Source organism: Pygocentrus nattereri, chromosome 14 (assembly GCF_015220715.1).
Source record: "Pygocentrus nattereri isolate fPygNat1 chromosome 14, fPygNat1.pri, whole genome shotgun sequence".
NCBI classification, from domain to species: Eukaryota; Metazoa; Chordata; class Actinopteri; order Characiformes; family Serrasalmidae; genus Pygocentrus; species Pygocentrus nattereri.
Genome location: NC_051224.1, coordinates 13,335,990 through 13,354,579, shown reverse-complemented (window position 1 = coordinate 13,354,579; position 18,590 = coordinate 13,335,990). Strand labels below are relative to the sequence as shown.

At 39.5% G+C, this 18,590-nt stretch overlaps 1 protein-coding gene across 1 annotated transcript in view; it reads left to right on the top strand.

Annotated features, from left to right (window-relative positions):
* The first annotated feature begins 609 nt into the window (after positions 1 to 609).
* The window catches only part of itgb3a (integrin beta 3a), a 32,230-nt gene continuing 14,249 nt past the window's right edge, over positions 610 to 18,590 (top strand). The window contains exons 1-10 of the mRNA XM_017686190.2: positions 610 to 755; positions 3,027 to 3,115; positions 3,972 to 4,176; positions 5,486 to 5,738; positions 10,361 to 10,526; positions 12,419 to 12,580; positions 13,031 to 13,126; positions 13,270 to 13,359; positions 14,366 to 14,500; positions 16,005 to 16,431. Coding sequence (XP_017541679.1) covers positions 689 to 755; positions 3,027 to 3,115; positions 3,972 to 4,176; positions 5,486 to 5,738; positions 10,361 to 10,526; positions 12,419 to 12,580; positions 13,031 to 13,126; positions 13,270 to 13,359; positions 14,366 to 14,500; positions 16,005 to 16,431 — 1,690 coding nt within the window. The 5' untranslated portion in view covers positions 610 to 688. The remainder of the gene's footprint in view (positions 756 to 3,026; positions 3,116 to 3,971; positions 4,177 to 5,485; positions 5,739 to 10,360; positions 10,527 to 12,418; positions 12,581 to 13,030; positions 13,127 to 13,269; positions 13,360 to 14,365; positions 14,501 to 16,004; positions 16,432 to 18,590) is intronic.

The window sequence follows — 18,590 nt, the reverse complement described above, 5'->3', positions numbered from 1 at the left end:
GATTTCATTTTTTTTGGAAAAATTAAAACAAATGCTATAAAATGTTCTCTGCCAAAGACGTGTACTTACTTGTAGTAGAAAAGCAACACAATAAACTTTTGCATTTGACTGTACACACACACACACACACATACATATAGATATAAATATAGATATAGATATAGATATAAATATAGATGTAGATAGACACTGATTTCATGTTTCACTGCTGATCTGGAACAGATTTTATTTTACTTTTTAAACAGTTACATGGAGAAAGAAGAGTGGATTCTAGCTCTGTAGTCAAACCTTTCAAGTTCTTACCATTTTGTAAGAACAAGTGCTGAACAAAATTCATCCCCAATTAAGATGACGCTGCACAAGCTTATTACATTTCACATACTTTCTGTGTAGTTATCTGTGTGTAAATATATTGTAGGTCTGACACTTAGAAAAGCTCACCGGTGAATATGTTTTCTCCTTCTTGACTGCCGTGTGTTCTGCCAGTGTGGACATGCTGGGTAAGAGGCCGTGGTTATTCACGCCCTCTGAAACAGCACAGCCCATCTGAACCCGTCCCCCAACAAGAAGGAAAACTGCTCTGATTATCACTCACACAGACGCACAGGAAAACACAGAGGGCGGAAGAGAGGAAGAGAACAAACAGCTGCTGAAAGGCATCGGCGTCTGAAGACGTCTACATTCTCAAATGGGGAAGTTTTTGGGTGAAGTTTGCGCAGCCCTGGTACTTTTTGTTCTAGCTTACGCAGTTTCAGGTGGGTCAGATTCCGCTTTTTTTATCAATGAATAAGTCACTCTCACTGTCATATTAACATTCTAACTCTGATTCGGTTGATTTAGCAATACATACAGTAAGATGAGGGTTAGAGTGCTCCATGTTTGTCTGGGATATGTGGACAGCATGTTATAATCACAAATATGATCCTATACGTTTGGCTTTATTAAGGTCTGAGGAAGCCAAGAACATTATTTAAAACTACTCATCTTAACAGTGAGTGTGTTAGGCCATTATAGTTAGAAGTATGCAGGTTTGGTTCCTGTCACTCCAGCTATTACATGGATTTGTTCTAATCAGTCAGAAGCACACTTGATGACATTGATGCAGGATTGATTAGATACCCATATTAAAGAAAATGATATATGCACATTCTTGCTCCTTAGTAAAAATGTGCAGTATATGTGATGTTTTTCATTATATGTGCTGTTCAGAGTTGCCATTTTAACCCTTTTGTTTCCATATGAAGGCTAAAGCAGAGAGCTAACAGCAGGTTTTACAGTGATCTGGCTGTGTGTTTGTGCTGTATTTCTGGGTTCTGGGATGTTAGAGCAGGTTTCTCTCCCTCTGGCTAGTGATGGCAGGTTTCTCTGAGTGTTCTTGTCTATGTGTGAATCATCTCACTATTTTAACCCTTTGTTTATAATATGAAGGCTAAAAGCAGAGATGTAATATAATAGCAGCGAACAGGTTTTGGTTGATTTTGGAGCTGAATTGCTGGCTGATGGATGGTCATAAGTAGATGAAATCACTCTGGATTGTGAGTCTGATCAGTGATCTAATGTGTGAATCATGTTGTTGTTTTAACCCATTGTTGGAATATGAAGGCCAAAAAGCAGAGCAATAATATCAGGATTTTGGGTGATTTTCTGAGCTGAATTACTCACTGATGCTGATGTTTGCTAGTTTGGACCAGGTCTGCTGAATGGCCTGATATGTTTATCATGTCTGTAGCCATTCTAAAGTTATGAAGGCTATAAGTTACCTACTTGTTTGCTCACAAATTGCAGGCCACAGGTGAAAATGTAATATTTAGCATATATGCCAATATGTGCACATACTGAATCTCTTTGTATTGAAAAATATGCACATATGTAGGTCAAATATATGTGTCGATTCTGGTTACACTTTATTTTGATATGTTGTAGATGTTCAGCCTGTCCTTAACATTTAACTTAGTATCTTTTAAAAGCAAACTGAACTTAAACCTGAGTGGATTCTAATAAATCTAATCCTAATCCTAACTTCACACAAAAACCTGAGCTTACTCCTAAACCTAACCCTTATCCTAATGTTGTTTATGATCAATTAAGTATCATCAGAAACTTTGTTAAGTATCTGTTCATCATCTAGAGGAGACAATCCAAGTGTGGCTTCAGTTTTTAATGTTTACATATATTTTACAAATATTTGTAAATATGTCGCAGTAGACACCTATTTTGAGGAACACACCTCCTTGAGGAGAGCTTTTTGTTTATTGAACAGTGTGCTGTTTGTTTATTTGTATTTGTTCTAAAGTTAGTTTTTTTTTTGGTTGGCCAGATAAAGGCCTTTACATCTCAGTTTATCAGATGTCTAAGAGCTGCTTGCCTACTGCACCATAAAATCTGATGTAAACATGCATATTATTCGTGTTTGATGCTCCAGTTCTGACATACAGTCAAAGGATGAACCATAATGAACACAAAGTTCTCAGGCAACATCTACGTCTCTTTGTTTAACTGTTTGCTGTACATGGATAAGAGAGAGAGAGAGAGAGAGAGAGAGAGAGAGAGAGAGAGAGAGAGAGAGAAAGAGAGAGAGAGAGGGGGAGAGGGAGAGAGAGAGAGAGAGAGAGAGAAAGAGAGAGAGAGAGGGGGAGAGGGAGAGAGAGAGAGAGAGAGAGAGAGAAAGAGAGAGAGAGAGGGAGAGAGAGAGAGAGAGGGAGAGAGAGAGGGGGAGAGGGAGAGAGAGAGAGAGAGAGAGAGAAAGAGAGAGAGAGAGGGGGAGAGGGAGAGAGAGAGAGAGAGAGAGAGAGAAAGAGAGAGAGAGAGGGAGAGAGAGAGAGAGAGGGAGAGAGAGAATGACAGGAGATATGGCAATGATTGAATTAATGCAAATAATTAATCTCTCTCTTTCTCTCTCTCTCTCTATTGTTCTCACACTCTACCTGTTCTTTTATTGATGTGTGTGTGTGTGTGTGTGTGTGTGTGTGTGTGTGTGTGTGTGTGTGTGTGTGTGTGTGTGTGTGTGTGTGTGTGTGTGTTTCTAGGTTCCTCAAACATATGTACCTCTAGAGGTGTCAGAACATGCAAAGAATGTCTGTCTATTCATCCAACCTGTGCTTGGTGCTCTAAGCAAGTAAGAGACAGATTTTCATTGGGAATATATAAAACATATATATATATATATATATATATATATATATTCTTTCAAAAACATATAGTATTGTGTAAAAGCCAGAGCCTACCAACAGACCTAAATATTAGTTGTTTTTTCAGGAGACATTTCTAAGATTAGATATAAGATAATCCACTTAAATAATAAAGAGGAACATCAAAGGAAAAAGGTGAAATCAGCAGGACTTTCCAAAACTGGAGTTCAACATGGGAAAACCATACTTCTCATCTTTGTGAAAGATGAGAAAATCAAGCTCCACTCTTGCTTCAGATCTGAAAAAACCCACAGGTGCTTCTGTCCATCTTTCCAGTGTGAGAAGAGAGAGAACTCAATCACAGAAATGATATGAAGCTGTCAAGACACCCTTACTGAACAGAGAAATAGACAAAAAGAGGGCTTACTTTGATTGTGAGAAACAGAAAATGCAACCAACTTCTAAGATTGAACTATAGAGATGTGGAAAAACATCCCTGCAGATTTATTTGAATGTATATTTAATATATAATACATTTATTACATTTTTGACTGCAAATTAAATAAATGGTCTCTGACTTTTGCACAGTACTGTACATACAGGAAAATGTAAACTTATTTAAAAATATTTGTAACTGATTTTGACTTATCGTCTTGTTAAATGTGCTAAAAAGTGCAATAAATAATTAATTAGTTAAAAAGGTTGTTTTATGACAGCAACAATATGTAGCACACCTATAGCAACCAAATGAGAATATCAACTCTGAATATGTGTGTGTGTGTGTGTGTGTGTGTGTGTGTGTGTGTGTGTGTGTGTGTGTGTGTGTGTGTGTGTGTGCATCAGGATATCGGCAAGGGTGGGCCCGGTCTCTCCCGCTGCAATCTCAAGAGCATACTAGTGCAGTCTGGCTGTGGTGCGGAGTTTATCGAGTCTCCAGTCAGTAGTATGACAGTCAAGGAGGATCGCCCCCTCAGTGATAAAGCGCAGGGTTCCACCAGAGACATCACACAGATTCAACCCCAAAGAATCCACCTCACCCTCCGGCCAGGTATGACTTTCACTGTTAGCTAAATCATACCATACAGAATATACGTGGAAATGAACGTGCAAAACTAGCCCGTTTTGAATGAACTTTTTTCCTGATATCAGAAAAAACAGTGTGTTTACATACATCCACTGATTTAGCACACAGCAGTTTTGCCTCACCCATTCTTGCTGAAGTTATCAGGAGTGTTTGAGCCTGGACCGTATTTCGATTCAGGTGCAGTGCATTGCAGCCAATCAGAGCAGAGATATATTTACACATATCAGCCTTAAAGGTAGTCTAACAAAAGCAGCCTGTTTAAGTCTTAGGGAAAATGAGAGATTGGAAAATGATCATGAATAACAGCTGGTACATAAAAACACATAAATGTCACATAGATCTCAGGGAAAAATGCAGCAAAAATGCAACCCCTGCATTTTTTTTGCAATTTCACTGTAATGCACATTAATTTAGCAAGATGTCAATGTATAATTCGGAAATTCAGGATATTGTTTGCATTGTGCTAAATTTTCTTGATGAACTGATCAATATAAATTGTCTAAAATTACTTAGAAAAAAGTCTTTTTACATAAACCTCTATACACAATGTGCAGAAGAGCATTGTGTAACGTCAGTGTGTTGAAAGAGTATTCAAAGAGAACTCAATCAAAACCTGGCGATGGACATGTTTTCTGAGGATGTGCGTTATTATTATTTACTGCTATCATCATATCTTCTTCAATGAGTTCGTATTTGAGACCTAAACATTGAGTTCTTTTTGAGTCTGGGTGTGTTATGTTAATATGTAAAGATGTGTGTTGTGGTCCACAAAACTCCCACCAATTCCGTCCCTGTACCTCTGTTTTTTTTTTTAAATGATTATTTCAGTCCTCGCGGGTCTACTCACAGTAATGTACGCATGCCATATTATAGTGTGTTCTTTTATCTCTTTTATCTCTGTACTCAGTAATGCTACTACTTCCAGTTTTAACAAAAATATTACATTGTGCTGCTTTAAGGCACAGTGTTTTTAACTATTTCTGTCGGTCCATTTATGATGAGATGTTCACACAGTGTAAATGACTGCTGGTGCTTTTAGATGATGTGAAAACAAAAGCACTTAAAATCCCTGGATTATTATATACTAAGGTTTTATACATAAAGTAACTACAGGGACTTCGGTGCAAACTGGGTAAGCTATTCTTATGTTATAGAAGAGTGTAATAAAACTTTTAAGGGGTTAAAAGTGAAAAAAATGTTTTTTTATGGTTGTCACATTTTTCAATTCAAATAATCTCCTTCTCTCTCTTTCTCTCTCTCTTTCCCCTCTCAGGAGACTCAAAACGTTTTACAGTGACTGTTAGGCAGGTTGCTGATTATCCAGTAGATCTGTACTACCTGATGGACCTGTCATATTCTATGAAGGATGACTTAGTCAGTCTCCGTTCTCTTGGCAATGAACTGGCCACAGCTATGGGACAAGCCACTAGTAACCTGCGCATGGGATTTGGGGCATTTGTAGACAAAACTCTCTCTCCATACATGTATATGTTTCCAGATGAGGCTGTGAAGAACCCCTGTGTTGGGTGAGCTGGCATCAACAAAACAGCTTATTTGTACAAACTATTAGAAGTGTCACCAGTGAAAAACTTGCTCTTTTGTGGCACACAATATTTAAAAGGTTCATATAATTAAAAAATTACCTATCCTCAATTTTGACCAAAAAAAAACAACTTCATAATGTGTTAACACTGTCAAGGTTTAAAAACGTACAATTCACTACACAGTCCGTACAGTCTGTATATGGAAACTAGGCTGAAAAAACGTGATTTTTATGATGTCACAAAAGCCATTACATTTACATATATCTACCCTTTTAATCTACAGTAGCTTATCTCTGCCTATTCATGTTCAAGTTGTAATGAGTGTTTCAGATTGTAATAGAATAGAATAGAATAGAATAGAATAGAGTACAATAGAATAGAATTCAACTTTATTGTCATTGCGTATGTCACAGGTACAAAGCAACGAAATTCAGTTTGCATCCATCCAGATGTGCTTAGCAGAAATATAAATATGTGTGTTACAGTGTACAGTAAGTATAGTATATACAGGTTAAAAAAATATGAGGGGGTATGAACATGAAGGGAGTTTTACAGGTTATAAACAAGAATGTACAGATTATAAATATGAAAGGGGAAATTATAAAGTACTATGAACTATGAATAAATATGAGGGGTTATAAAGTACTATGAACAGGTTAAAAATATGAAGGGGTATAAAGTACTATGAACAGGTTAAAAATATGAAGGGGTATAAAGTACTATGAACTATGAATAAATATGAGGGGTTATAAAGTACTATGAACAGGTTATAAATATGAAGGGGTATAAAGTACTATGAACAGGTTAAAAATATGAAGGGGTATAAAGTACTATGAACTATGAATAAATATGAGGGGTTATAAAGTACTATGAACAGGTTATAAATATGAAGGGGTATAAAGTATTATGAACAGGTTTAAAATATGAAGGGGGATAAGTATGTACTTATGAACAGGTAGAGTATTTACACAGTATATACAATAATGGGCAGTGTATAGAACAGATGTAAGTGCCGGTAAGTGGTGTTGAATGGTGTTTAAGTCTGTGTGTTATTGGTGTGTGTTAGGGTACAGTCCATTGTTATTTGTTTAGATATCAGGAGGCAGAGTTCAGGAGTGTGACAGCTGTTGGAAAGAAGCTGTTGGAAAGAAGCGCCTCCCAGAGGGCAGGAGGGTGAAGAGTCTGTGTGCTGGGTGACTGGGTTCTTTGATGATTTTCCCAGCCCTCTTCAGACACCGCTTCCTGTAGATGTCCTCTATGGCAGGAAGTGGTGCACCAATGATGCACTGGGCAGCTTTCACCACCCTCTGCAGCGCCTTCCGGTCTGAGGCAGAGCAGCATCCGTACCATACTGTGATGCAGTTGGTCAGGATGCTCTCAGTGGTGCAGCGATAGAAGTTCAGCAGGATGTCTGAGGACAGGTGGTTCATCCTCAGCCTCCTCAGAAAGAAGAGGCGCTGGTGAGCCTTCTTTACCAGCTTGGAGCAGCTGGTCATCTAGGTGAGATCCATGGAGATGTGGACACCAAGGAACTTGAAGCTGTTCACACGCTCCACTGCCGTCCCCTTGATGTGGATAGGTGGATGTGGTCAGCATTCCTTCTGAAGTCCACAATGAGCTCCTTAGTTTTCTCAGCGTTGAGCAGAAGGTTGTTTGTGTCACACCACTCAGCCAGATGATCCACCTCCTCCCTATAGGCTGTCTCATCGTTGTTTTTGATGAGGCCAAGCACCGTGATGTCATCTGCAAACTTAATGATGGTATTGGAACCATCGACAGGCTTGCAGTCATGGGTGAAGAGGGAGTAGAGGAAGGGACTCATCACACAGCCTTGTGGTACATGGTGATGGTGGATGAGCAGTGGTTGTCCAACCGGACATGTTGGGGTCGGTTGGTCAGGAAGTCCAGTAACCAGTTGCACATGAGGGAACTAATGCTCAGGTCTGTGAGTTTTGTGATGAGTTTTGAGGGGATGACTGTGTTGAATGCTGAACTGAAGTCTACGAACAGCATCCTGACGGAGGTATTTTTATTGTCCAGGTGTGAGAGGACAGAGTGCAGTGCTATAGAAACTGCATCTTCTGTGCTCCTATTCTGGCGGTATGCAAATTGGTGGGCGTCCAGGGTGGGGGGAGACAGGATTTGAGCTGTACTAGGACCAGCCGCTCAAAGCACTTTGTGATGATGGGGGTGAGGGCTACCGGGCGGTAGTCATTCAGTCGTGATGGTTTGGAATTTTTGGGTATCGGGACGATGGAGGTGGTTTTGAAGCAGCTTGGTACCACAGCACGGGCCAAGGACAGGTTGAATACGTCCGTCAGCACTCCTGCCAGCTCTCCAGAACATGTTCTGAGAACACGTCCATGGATGCCATCAGGACCGCAGCCTTGTGTGCTTTAGTCCTGCCCAGCGCCGCTCCTCCTCGGTGGGAGAAAGAGTCAGTGGTTGGTGGTCTGCAGACACATCTGCCTTGGTTGCAGTTGTTGGGTTCCCTTTGCCACATACGCCGGGGGTCGGAGTTGGAGAAGTGTTCTTCTACCTTCCCTTTGTAGTGGTGTTTGGCCTTTTTGATGCCCTTCTTCAGCTCAGCCCTGGCTGCACTGTAGGCCTGTGCATCTCCTGATCTGAAGGCGATGTTACGGGCCTTCAGCAGGTGACGAACATCCCGGTTCATCCAAGGCTTTTGGTTGGGGTACATGGTGATCTATTTCTGGGTGGTGACACTGTCTATAGTGGTGGAGATGTGGTCCAGTACAGATGAGGTGTACTGATCCAAGTCTGTGTGAGTGAACATATTCCAATGCTTGTTGAATGAGGCACAATACAGGGCAGCCAATCAGAATAGAGTTCATTTACATCTATTAGTCTTAAATGCACAGTACAAAAATAGCCAGTATAATTATAAGAAAGGGTCATGTAAAAATAAATAGCTTTTTTGGCACAGGAACCCACACAAATGGGGACATTGGGGTGAAAATACAAGAAAATTGTCATATATGGGCACTTTAAAGTAGAGGATAAATGATGATAAATGCTGCTGATTAAACCCTCAGAGTCATTTTATTTGCCAAGTACACTTGCAGTAGTACTCTTAGTTGAACAGATGAGGCCATAAATGGACACTACATTACGTAATACAAATTATAAACAACTAATACAAATGTACAGCCACAAGAGTACTTGGAACTGTGCATAATACAAAATGCAATATACACTGATGCATATATAGTGAGGAGAAACTTGGACAATTTGGACACATTTGTTTATGTTATTTAATAGATATCAATTACATATATCCACTTATAATTTACACACAAACTCTTTAGCTTGCACTGCAATATGTAGCTTTGAAACATCTACAGTAAGACGTGATTAGCTCACCTTTCACAGCGTTGTGGTTTAATTAGTTAAATGGGTCCTTCTTTCAAAGTCCAAAATCCTCCATAAATGTTCTATGATGTTTAAGTCCAATCTTGGCTAGACCATGCAAGAACTTTCCCCTTTTTTTTAGAAACTTGAATTATTTTAGTTATATGTTTGGGATCATTGTCCTGTCAAAATATCTCCTTCGGTATCTCCTGGGACATCACTCCATCAATGAAGTGAATGCCTAGTATTGTTTGCAGATAAGCAGCCCATCATGATGCTTCCACCACCATGCTTCACTGTGGGTATGGTGTTCTTGGGAAGATACACACAATCCTTCTATCTCCAAACATGATGAGCTGAATTATAACTGAATTATAGTTCTAGTATTGTTTTATCTGGCCAGAGAACATTGTTCCAAAAGAGTTCTGATTTGTCTAAATAAGTACACTTCTTGGCTTATTTGTCAGTGTGGGACGCAGGAGTGAAGATGCCCTTCATTGCTTATTGTTCCTACTGGTCAAGTGTCGGCTGGCTTCTCTCTTACCTTCTTTATCATTAGTCTCACAGAAATCTTTGCTCACCTGTCCAGGGATGATTAGTTGTGGTTTCATGGTTTCATGAACTTTCCAACTGCATATCATCACTTCTGTTGTCCTAACAGAAAGTTTAGGTTCTTTGCTAGGCCTCTATAGCTTTTTCCATTCAAATGCTGTTTAGTAATGACCCCCATCAGCATGTTTTGAGCAGCAGTGTGTTTTTAGCTGGCACGCTTATGTTTTTGATTACTTTAAAATTATGTCAGACTCTGGAAAACGTACTTCACATGTACTTTTTAAAGGGCGAGATAAAGACATCATGTTCTGTGACACATAAACTGGACATCCTGTTTCTGCTCATGCCATATTGAACGTTCTAAATTTTCACTATGACGCACTTAAACTTTCCAGATGGGAAGGTAATCGGATACAGGCAGTTACATGGTTATTATTCTTCCATTTAACATATTTTTTACAGGACAAAATTGACATAGTCAAAATTTAAGACATTATATTTACACATCTGAAGTGGAAGTACATAAAATAACAAAAACAAAGATCTCAGTACATGTTTCTCCTCACTATTTTACAGAAGCATATACAGTTATAGAAGCAAGTATTATTCTGTTGGCATAATTATTATTTCTATACCTCACTTCTGTCACTGTCTCTTTCTCTTGTGCATCATGGGCGCTGTAGTCTGCCGGCCACAGTCTGCCGGCCGCAGTTTGGCTATAAGAATGTGCTGTCACTGACTGAGCAGGTGAGCCGCTTCACTGAGGAGGTGAAGAACCAGGAAGTGTCCAGAAACAGAGATGCACCCGAGGGAGGATTTGATGCTGTTCTACAGGCTGTGGTCTGCAAGGTGAGTCGCACACGGTGGTATTGCTTACCCAGGGCTCTTAGGTGGAGGAGAACGGGATATCAAAATTTGCTTTGGTGTAGAGTTTTTACATTTTAGTAAGTTAAATACATTGAGACCAAATTTTTGAGCCACTCTTAATGAAAAGATTATCTACAGTAAACACAGTAAGTGTGGATATGGAAATGTCATAATGAAGATGGCTTTGGGTAAAAATGAAAGAGGACTCACACAGATGCAAAGTATGAGCTATGGCATTAATATTTAATACAGTCATATGCAAAAGTTTCAACATCCCCAGTCAAAGTGAAATTAACACATCCTCTACTAGGAATAAGCTTAAGTATGGCACTGTTCTGATACTCTTAGTGCATGATTTCCTTTTAGTTGCCGAGTTTAATATAATAAAACATAAAATATAAAATGTGCCATAACATCTGCACAAGCCACATTTTATGTTCATTTTTTTTCTCTAATGTGTTAAATTTAGCAAACAAACAGTAACAGTTCATTACAATGCATGTCCTCTGTAGAGGATGTGTTCATTTATTTTGACCAGGAGGCACAAACTTTGGTAAATAACTGTTTACAGGTCCGTGATATGGCCTGCACTTTCTGTGTCTATTACTTTCCCAGTAAATAATTTAATAATACATGACGTACATCACATTGTTTTATGATACCTCCTCCATATGAAAACATATTCAGTGCATCAAAATGAATTAATTTTAGGCAATTGTTCAGACATATATTCAGATTAAATAAAATAAAATAGTTGTAATAATTAAAACCTTTGAAATCATAACATACTGCAGTTTTAAAAGTTTTCAACACAGTAAAAACTGATATCCTCAAATATCACACAGCGCAGTGGACAACAAAGGACTTTCATTCTGACATGGTTTTAAGACAGACTGGTGCAATGTCAAGGATAGTGGTCATGCTGGCTTGACCATGTCAGGTGGTGTGACCTCAGGAACAGCATGAAAATGTGTTACTGTAGAAATGTTTGTTTATTTGAAATGTATCTATGAGTTAAAAAACAAAGGTTTATGCAGGTGTCCAAGACTTTGGCCCAATCCCATTTCTTATTTTTACCCCTACCCCTTGATTTTGAGAGTCACCTTGCTCCATGGAACTGAGTAGGAGTAGGGGTTGAAATCTGTCCCCTATGAAATGGGACAACACTCAAATAAAAAGAACATTACTTCATTAACATCTACTATCGCTGCTCTGTAGGCAACCTTGCCCGTCTGCAGTGACAGCAGAGGAGGGTAAAGCTCAGCTCCTCACTGCTGGTGAGGATGAGAGCATTATTGATTATCGCCCACCCCTAATTCTTCAATGATATGAAGATTTTCGTCAGCTTCTTGTTCGAATTTTCCTGTTACACCTTAAATGGTGCGGCAGTTCTGAAGCCTGAGGTGCCCGAATGTACCTGCTGAACCATTTAAGGTGGTACGGGAAATTTAGCTAGCTAGCTACTGAGACTTATTTATACAGGAAGCCAACAGTGGGGCTCCGTAGTTTGGAGTGTGCCTCCACTTGTAGGGCCATAACACTTCACCCTTCCCCTCTATCTCAACAAAAATTGGGACCCCCTTCCCCTAGGCATGAACGTGCAAAATGTAGGGGTGAGGCCTAAGTGGTAGGAGTGAAATGGGATTCCATTGTGCCACCTGTCAGACTGCTAAAACAGGCCATCTTGTTTAAAACTTTTTTAAAAATTTATAGTATTACAAAAGATTAGAAACAATCATCAGTTTATAGAACAGGTTCCTGTAGAAAATGCATGTGACATACTTTTTAATCAGAATGTTTAAAATCATTGGTTTGAAAGCTTTATTTACCTTTGCACTCTAAAGAAGGTGCTAACTCCCTCTGTCCCGCTGTAGGACAAGATTGGGTGGAGGTCGGATGCGTCCCACTTGCTGGTATTTACTACAGACGCTAACACTCACACCGCTCTGGACGGCCGAGTTGCTGGCATCGTCCAGCCCAGTGACGGACAGTGCTATGTCAATAATGAAAACAACTATGACAAGACTACTTTACTGGTCAGTGAAACTAGCTTTGTGTTTTTGTATTGTGATTGCATGTATCTGATTGATGAAGAAGGCTACATTCTTGGTGTAGAATGCTAACTGCTGATTCTGCTATGTCAGCTAAGAGACACACGCATTGGCTAGCATCTCACTGACAGATGGTGGAGAAGGAGAACATTGTTAGGAATTTGCGATTTCCTGACAGGGCCAACACTTTAACCGTTGCATCGCTTGGACCTAGAGACAGAAATGTGTAGGCCTGTGAGAAGTTACTTTTTTGCTTCACATATCAGAGAACATAACCAAAAAAAATATTTGGAATTATTTTGGAAAACTAAAAGCTGGAAACAGTATATTCTCTAGTACATGGTCCTGTATATGGAGACATAAAATGGCTATGAGATATAAGAAGTTATTTTGTGTGGTATGTACTGTATGCATTTATGTGAATATGTATTTTAGGACTATCCCTCTATTGCAATGCTCGCTGACAAGCTGTCAGAGAATAACATCAACCTCATTTTCGCCGTGACTGACAACGTGATGCCCCTGTACCTTGTGAGTGTACAAACATACCCACCCCTACTCTCTCTCTCTCTCTGCCTCATACATGCATTAATAGGGTCTGTGTCCACTGTCTTGTCATATTGTGCAGTCTTGCACCTCCACACACCCTCACACAGAGTTTTACTGTCTTTCAGAATTACAGTAAACTGATTCCTGGGACCACCGTGGGCAGACTGTCTTACGACTCGAAAAATATCATCCAGCTCATCCAGGACGCATACACGGTGAGCCTCACATGCTCAGGAATTCCCAGCTCGCTTTGATGAAATCTCACACTTCTGCCCACTCTTACATGACATTCATTTCACAGCACTGAACGTTACCGAGGGGGGGGCACCAATCTCAGATTTTAATGGCCTATTCCCATTCTGACGTCTGTTCCCATTTTGACAGCTAACCTCCAACTGTTCTAGCTTATTTTTACTAGACAATCTATTTCGAAAGCAACAGGCAGCAAAGATAATGTGGTTTATTTACTGTACTTTGAGAGTTAAATGAATGCACTGCTAATGAAACAAATAGGCTTCTAACAAGCTTTTTTTAGACAGCTAATATTTTTGACAACATGTGCATGTGCTGAGCCTACTCACTTGATTTGTTTGCAGTATTGTGCAAAAGTCAGAGACCTGTTTCTCACAATCCAAAAAATCCTAAAGGCATATAGTAATGTTAAAGTCTGGACTCTAGGGTGGTCAGTCTATTGTTCTGAGAACACCAGCAGCTTCGTTGTCTGATTTGCAACTGTTCTTCTTGTTTTTGGTCTCTTGTATTTTCTCGATAATATCTTCTTGACAGCTACACATCCTTTCAAACACTTAATGTTGAGTTTGAGAATGTCTTCTCAAATCCTCTCTCTGAAAGATGAAATGTTTATGTGATGGTGACAGATTTGGTGGTCTACCAGGAATTGCAGAGTTATCTATATCTCTTAAATATCTTATTAACTCCTGTTTGACAGACTTTCCCATACAAAGAGGATTTTAAAAATCTAATCTCTTTAGAAATATCTCCTGAACACTTATACTTACTGACCATTTTGACTAGAAAATCAAAGAAATGAAAGGTGGACACTATTACATTTTGGATATAGATTAGAGAAAGTTTAGTCAATTCTGATCATTTAGCCCTAAATGTTGTATTTTCAATATATCATTACCTGTCCTGTGCTGCTAGAATAACACCTCACATATTTGATCAACATGCTGACAATGCACCCTTTGACCCTTGCAGAATATTAGATCCAAAGCAGAGTTGGAGGTGTTGGGTGTTCCAGATGAGTTAACCCTGTCGTTCAATGCTACATGCCTCAATGGAGAGGTGGTGCCTGGTGTCAGATCTTGCTTGGGACTCAAGATTGGAGACACGGTCAGTGACTCACACTAATATAAACAGGGTATAGTGCAAGCACAGTTGATCTTCTAGCTTTGTGTCATATTGCAGGCACAAAACTAAACACCACAGGCCAGATATATTAAGACTTATACATCGATTTCAGGTACAAACTGGGCGCATTACATATGAAAGAGCCTCATGCATAAAATATGCATGTTAAAATGTTCTTATCATGCACATTCAAGGGAGGGTTGTGTGAAATATGAGAAGATTGTGCAAAAAGTGGGTGGAGATGTTACACATGCAGCAGATCTCAATTTACGCTGAGCACGTTTAGTGGTCAGTTGTTTCTCCAACTTCTTTTAAACCAGGCTTAAATTTCTGTTAATGTCTCAAAGACATGTTGGACTAAGAGACAGCAGACAAGAATATTTACCAATAGAATAACACTATTTAAACTATTGGGAACAGATGTATGTGTCTAAGAATATAACAAAAAATATGGTGTGATGCTGCAATATCCAGGTGCAGTCTGTGGCTTAACGTGAGAAAGTGAGAAGTCAGAACTCAGGATTATGTCATTTATCTGAATCCTTCCTTAAAGATGCATTACACTGATATTTTTACTTTTTCTGCATAATTCGATTGTTGAGATGTAAACAAAGTTATCTGGAGTTGTTTGTTGTAAAATGCTCTGTTCTAGAGAAACTTACTGCCCCTAGTGTGTGTGTTTTCACTAGTGTGTATGTGGTGTTTCACCGCACAGATGGGCTAAATGTGGAGATGAATTTCCACACTGTGGGACTAATAAGGGATTTTAAGGGCGTCTACTAGCTCACTCACAGAAAGTTATTACATGAAATGGGTTATGATGAGGCACTGTTTTACAAGTTTTAAGATGTATTTTTTTTAGCTTTATCACTATTTTACCATTATCAGCATTACATATAAAAGCCCAGAAGATGCATGTAGGTTCAGTGTGTTCAGACATTGTGACCCCTGGTTCCTATCACCACCACTGTAAAGAAAAAGTTATGTTTCTCCATAATGCTCTGTTTCACATCAAACCATGCTTTGTTTATATCGCAACCACTGAATTATGCAAAAAATGTGAAAAAATGGTAGCATTCCCATTTAAGGTCCCTTTGAAGCCTGCAGCTGTTCCTGAAATGTTCAGAAAATTTGCCAAGACGTCACCTAATAAAATTCTGGGCAATGTGCCAGGTAAAACTCAATTAAAAACAAAAGCCGGAACATTTCCAGACAAGAAGATTAAACTGTTTGTTGTTATGATGTCACAAACATGTTTTTGAACCCAGTATGACAAGAACACCAGCTGTCTCTAAAATGTGTGAGTAAATAATATTTCCATCAAATCGCCAAACAGTATGACCTGTTGACCTGCCATTGTTTATTAAAAAGCATGCAGGAGTGGTCCAGCATTATTGGAAAAGATCATCCAGGAATGTTCTGGTTTTTATATCTGAAAGGGGCTTTCCTCCATCCATCTGTTTTTCTCTCTATCTCTTTTTCTCAGGTGTCGTTCAATGTGGAAGCAACGCTGCGGGCCTGCCCTAAAGAGAAGAACCGCACGTTCAACATTAAGCCAATGGGGTTTAAAGACACATTGCAAGTCACTGTGGACTATGCCTGCAACTGTGCCTGCCATGACTCCGCCCAGCCCGCCAGCCCTGCCTGCTACGGCAATGGCACGCTGGAGTGTGGAGTCTGTCTATGTGATGCTGGAAGGCTGGGTCCACACTGTGAGTGTACAGAAGAAGACCACAAACCCACTGAGGCGGACAGCTGTAGCCCCGAGCCCCAGGCGCCCATCTGTAGTGGGCGGGGAGACTGCCTGTGTGGCCAATGCAGCTGTCACTCAAATAACTTTGGAAAGGTGTGGGGGAAATACTGTGAGTGTGATGACTTCAACTGCATCCGTTCGAAAGGACAACTCTGCTCTGGTGAGGCCTGCATGGTGAACGAATCATTGTTGGGAAGTGGGTGGAATTTTAAAGGGCTTGTATCATGAAAAAAATAATTTTCCAGACAGTTTTTGAAATAAAAGATGTAAACAGTGTTAAGGCTTCAACAACAGTGCAAAATCAGCATGTAAACCATGAACATGTTTACATTTGACCACCTGTTCAAGATACACAGGCCACTGTGATTGTACAGACTGGTCTCTTAGTCACTTAGTCGATTAGTTGACTTTACTGCTTGGTGGTGAAGCTTTTAGCTTGATGTTGACTAGCTGGCCATGTGATTTTGTCATTATCCGAGACATTTATGTTGATATATCTCAGAGCCCTGCAATCCAGGGCTAGTTAGAAAGGCCACGTCATGATCTGCTGACCTGTGGAGTTTGGCCTCATTCTAACTTTTTTCCACTGAGCTACACTGCTTCAAAATCAGATACTGACCATTGTTATCTTCAGTTCAATGTGTTGTTGGAAAGGGAGTATAACATGCTATAATCCTGTGAAGTTTAAAGTTGGTTACTCTTATTTTTGGTTAAGGAATGTCTTGTCAAGGCTGCCTAGGGTGCGTCAGATACAAATTTGGGAGATTTTGGGGTCTGTATCTCCAGTTCCCCAAAAGTTAGCACTGCAAACCAGGGTTCGTTGGAAAGGCCATGTCACACTCTACTGAACTGAGGAACTGGAAGTGGGGATGTAGGGAAAGTGATTGAATATTGTGGTGCTCTTGATGGTCATGAAGAAAATGTGTCAAAATAAGCTTAAAAAGATCATCGGTATGAAATGGCTGAAGTTCTTTTTAATTAACAGCTTGTTTCAGGACTGCCTTTTGAATGAGCCACAATACAGGGCAGCCAGTCAGAACAAATGTCATTTAAATTTATTTCTTAAAGGCACAGAAACAAAAACATTTCTAAGAAAGTTAAAGAGGTTAGATAAGTTATAAATGATCTTGCAAAAAACAAAATGCACAATAATGCTCATAGAAAAAAGGTACAATATGGGTTTTTTTTGTAACATATTACTTGAATTTGAGGCCTGTGTTTAAAGATTTCAGCTGCTTTGAGATTGAAGTCCAAACCTTGTTACTGGAACAAGTACCAACACATGTTGTAGAGAGTTGACAGCACACCACCATATATGGTGATGATGCCTAGATACCTAGATACTGGAGCCCTGTATTATGCTCCAACCTACTTGCCATTCTTGGTGATTCTACAGCAGATTATGAAATGCTGCTCATCCCTTCAACATGTCTGTGCACAGTTGTGGATCAGAATCCAGGGCCTCACCTGTGCATCAGATCTTGTGTAATGTTCCCAAGACATTGTGCTCCCACATAAAATTCAGGATATTACCAAATAATGAAGCACAGTGTCTATGACACAAGTTTGTTTTGTGAGCAAGATGTCTTAGTGGTGGTTTGAAGGATACATGCATGTCTATGGATGTGTTTGGGTTAGTTTGAGGACATGTACAAACATGTATTTGATATACTTGGAGTTACATCTGTATGTGTGTGTGTTCCCTTAGGTGCGTTATGAAGAATACAGTGCAACATTCTTGCTCTCTAAAATTATAGCTCAGAGATATAAGAACTTAAAGCATCATTTTAACCTACTTTTTGATCATCCACAACTGAGCTGATGCATGATGCAATGAAAGTTCCTCATGTTACAAAAATGATGGTTTCCAAAACTGTCATTTATGGAAGTTCCTTCATTCTGATTCACGATGCATGTAAGGGTGTTTACACTATAGACAACATGGATGGAGCAGTAGATGCACACACATGCAGATGTTGTCTGTCTAGAAGGCATGTACACGGCTGGAGCAGTGGAGGAGTTTGTAGAGTTTAAAATCCAGCAGCAAATGGATGAGAATCAAAGAAATATCAAAGAAATAATCAAAGAAAAGCAGATAACAAAATTAATGGAATATAATTTTTATATAATTTTTTAAAGACCAAAAACCTAAAAAAACAAAAAAACTGTCACAATGCGTTTAAATCCTCTCTTTATCCCTTAAATTAAACAGGCTGTTAAATTGATTGAGCTGTGTTGTGACTGGTCACCATGTATTGTGCTTCTTTCAGAAAGCAGCCCAGGCTGAAACACTCTTCTCAACTTCAGTGTGAAAGGGCG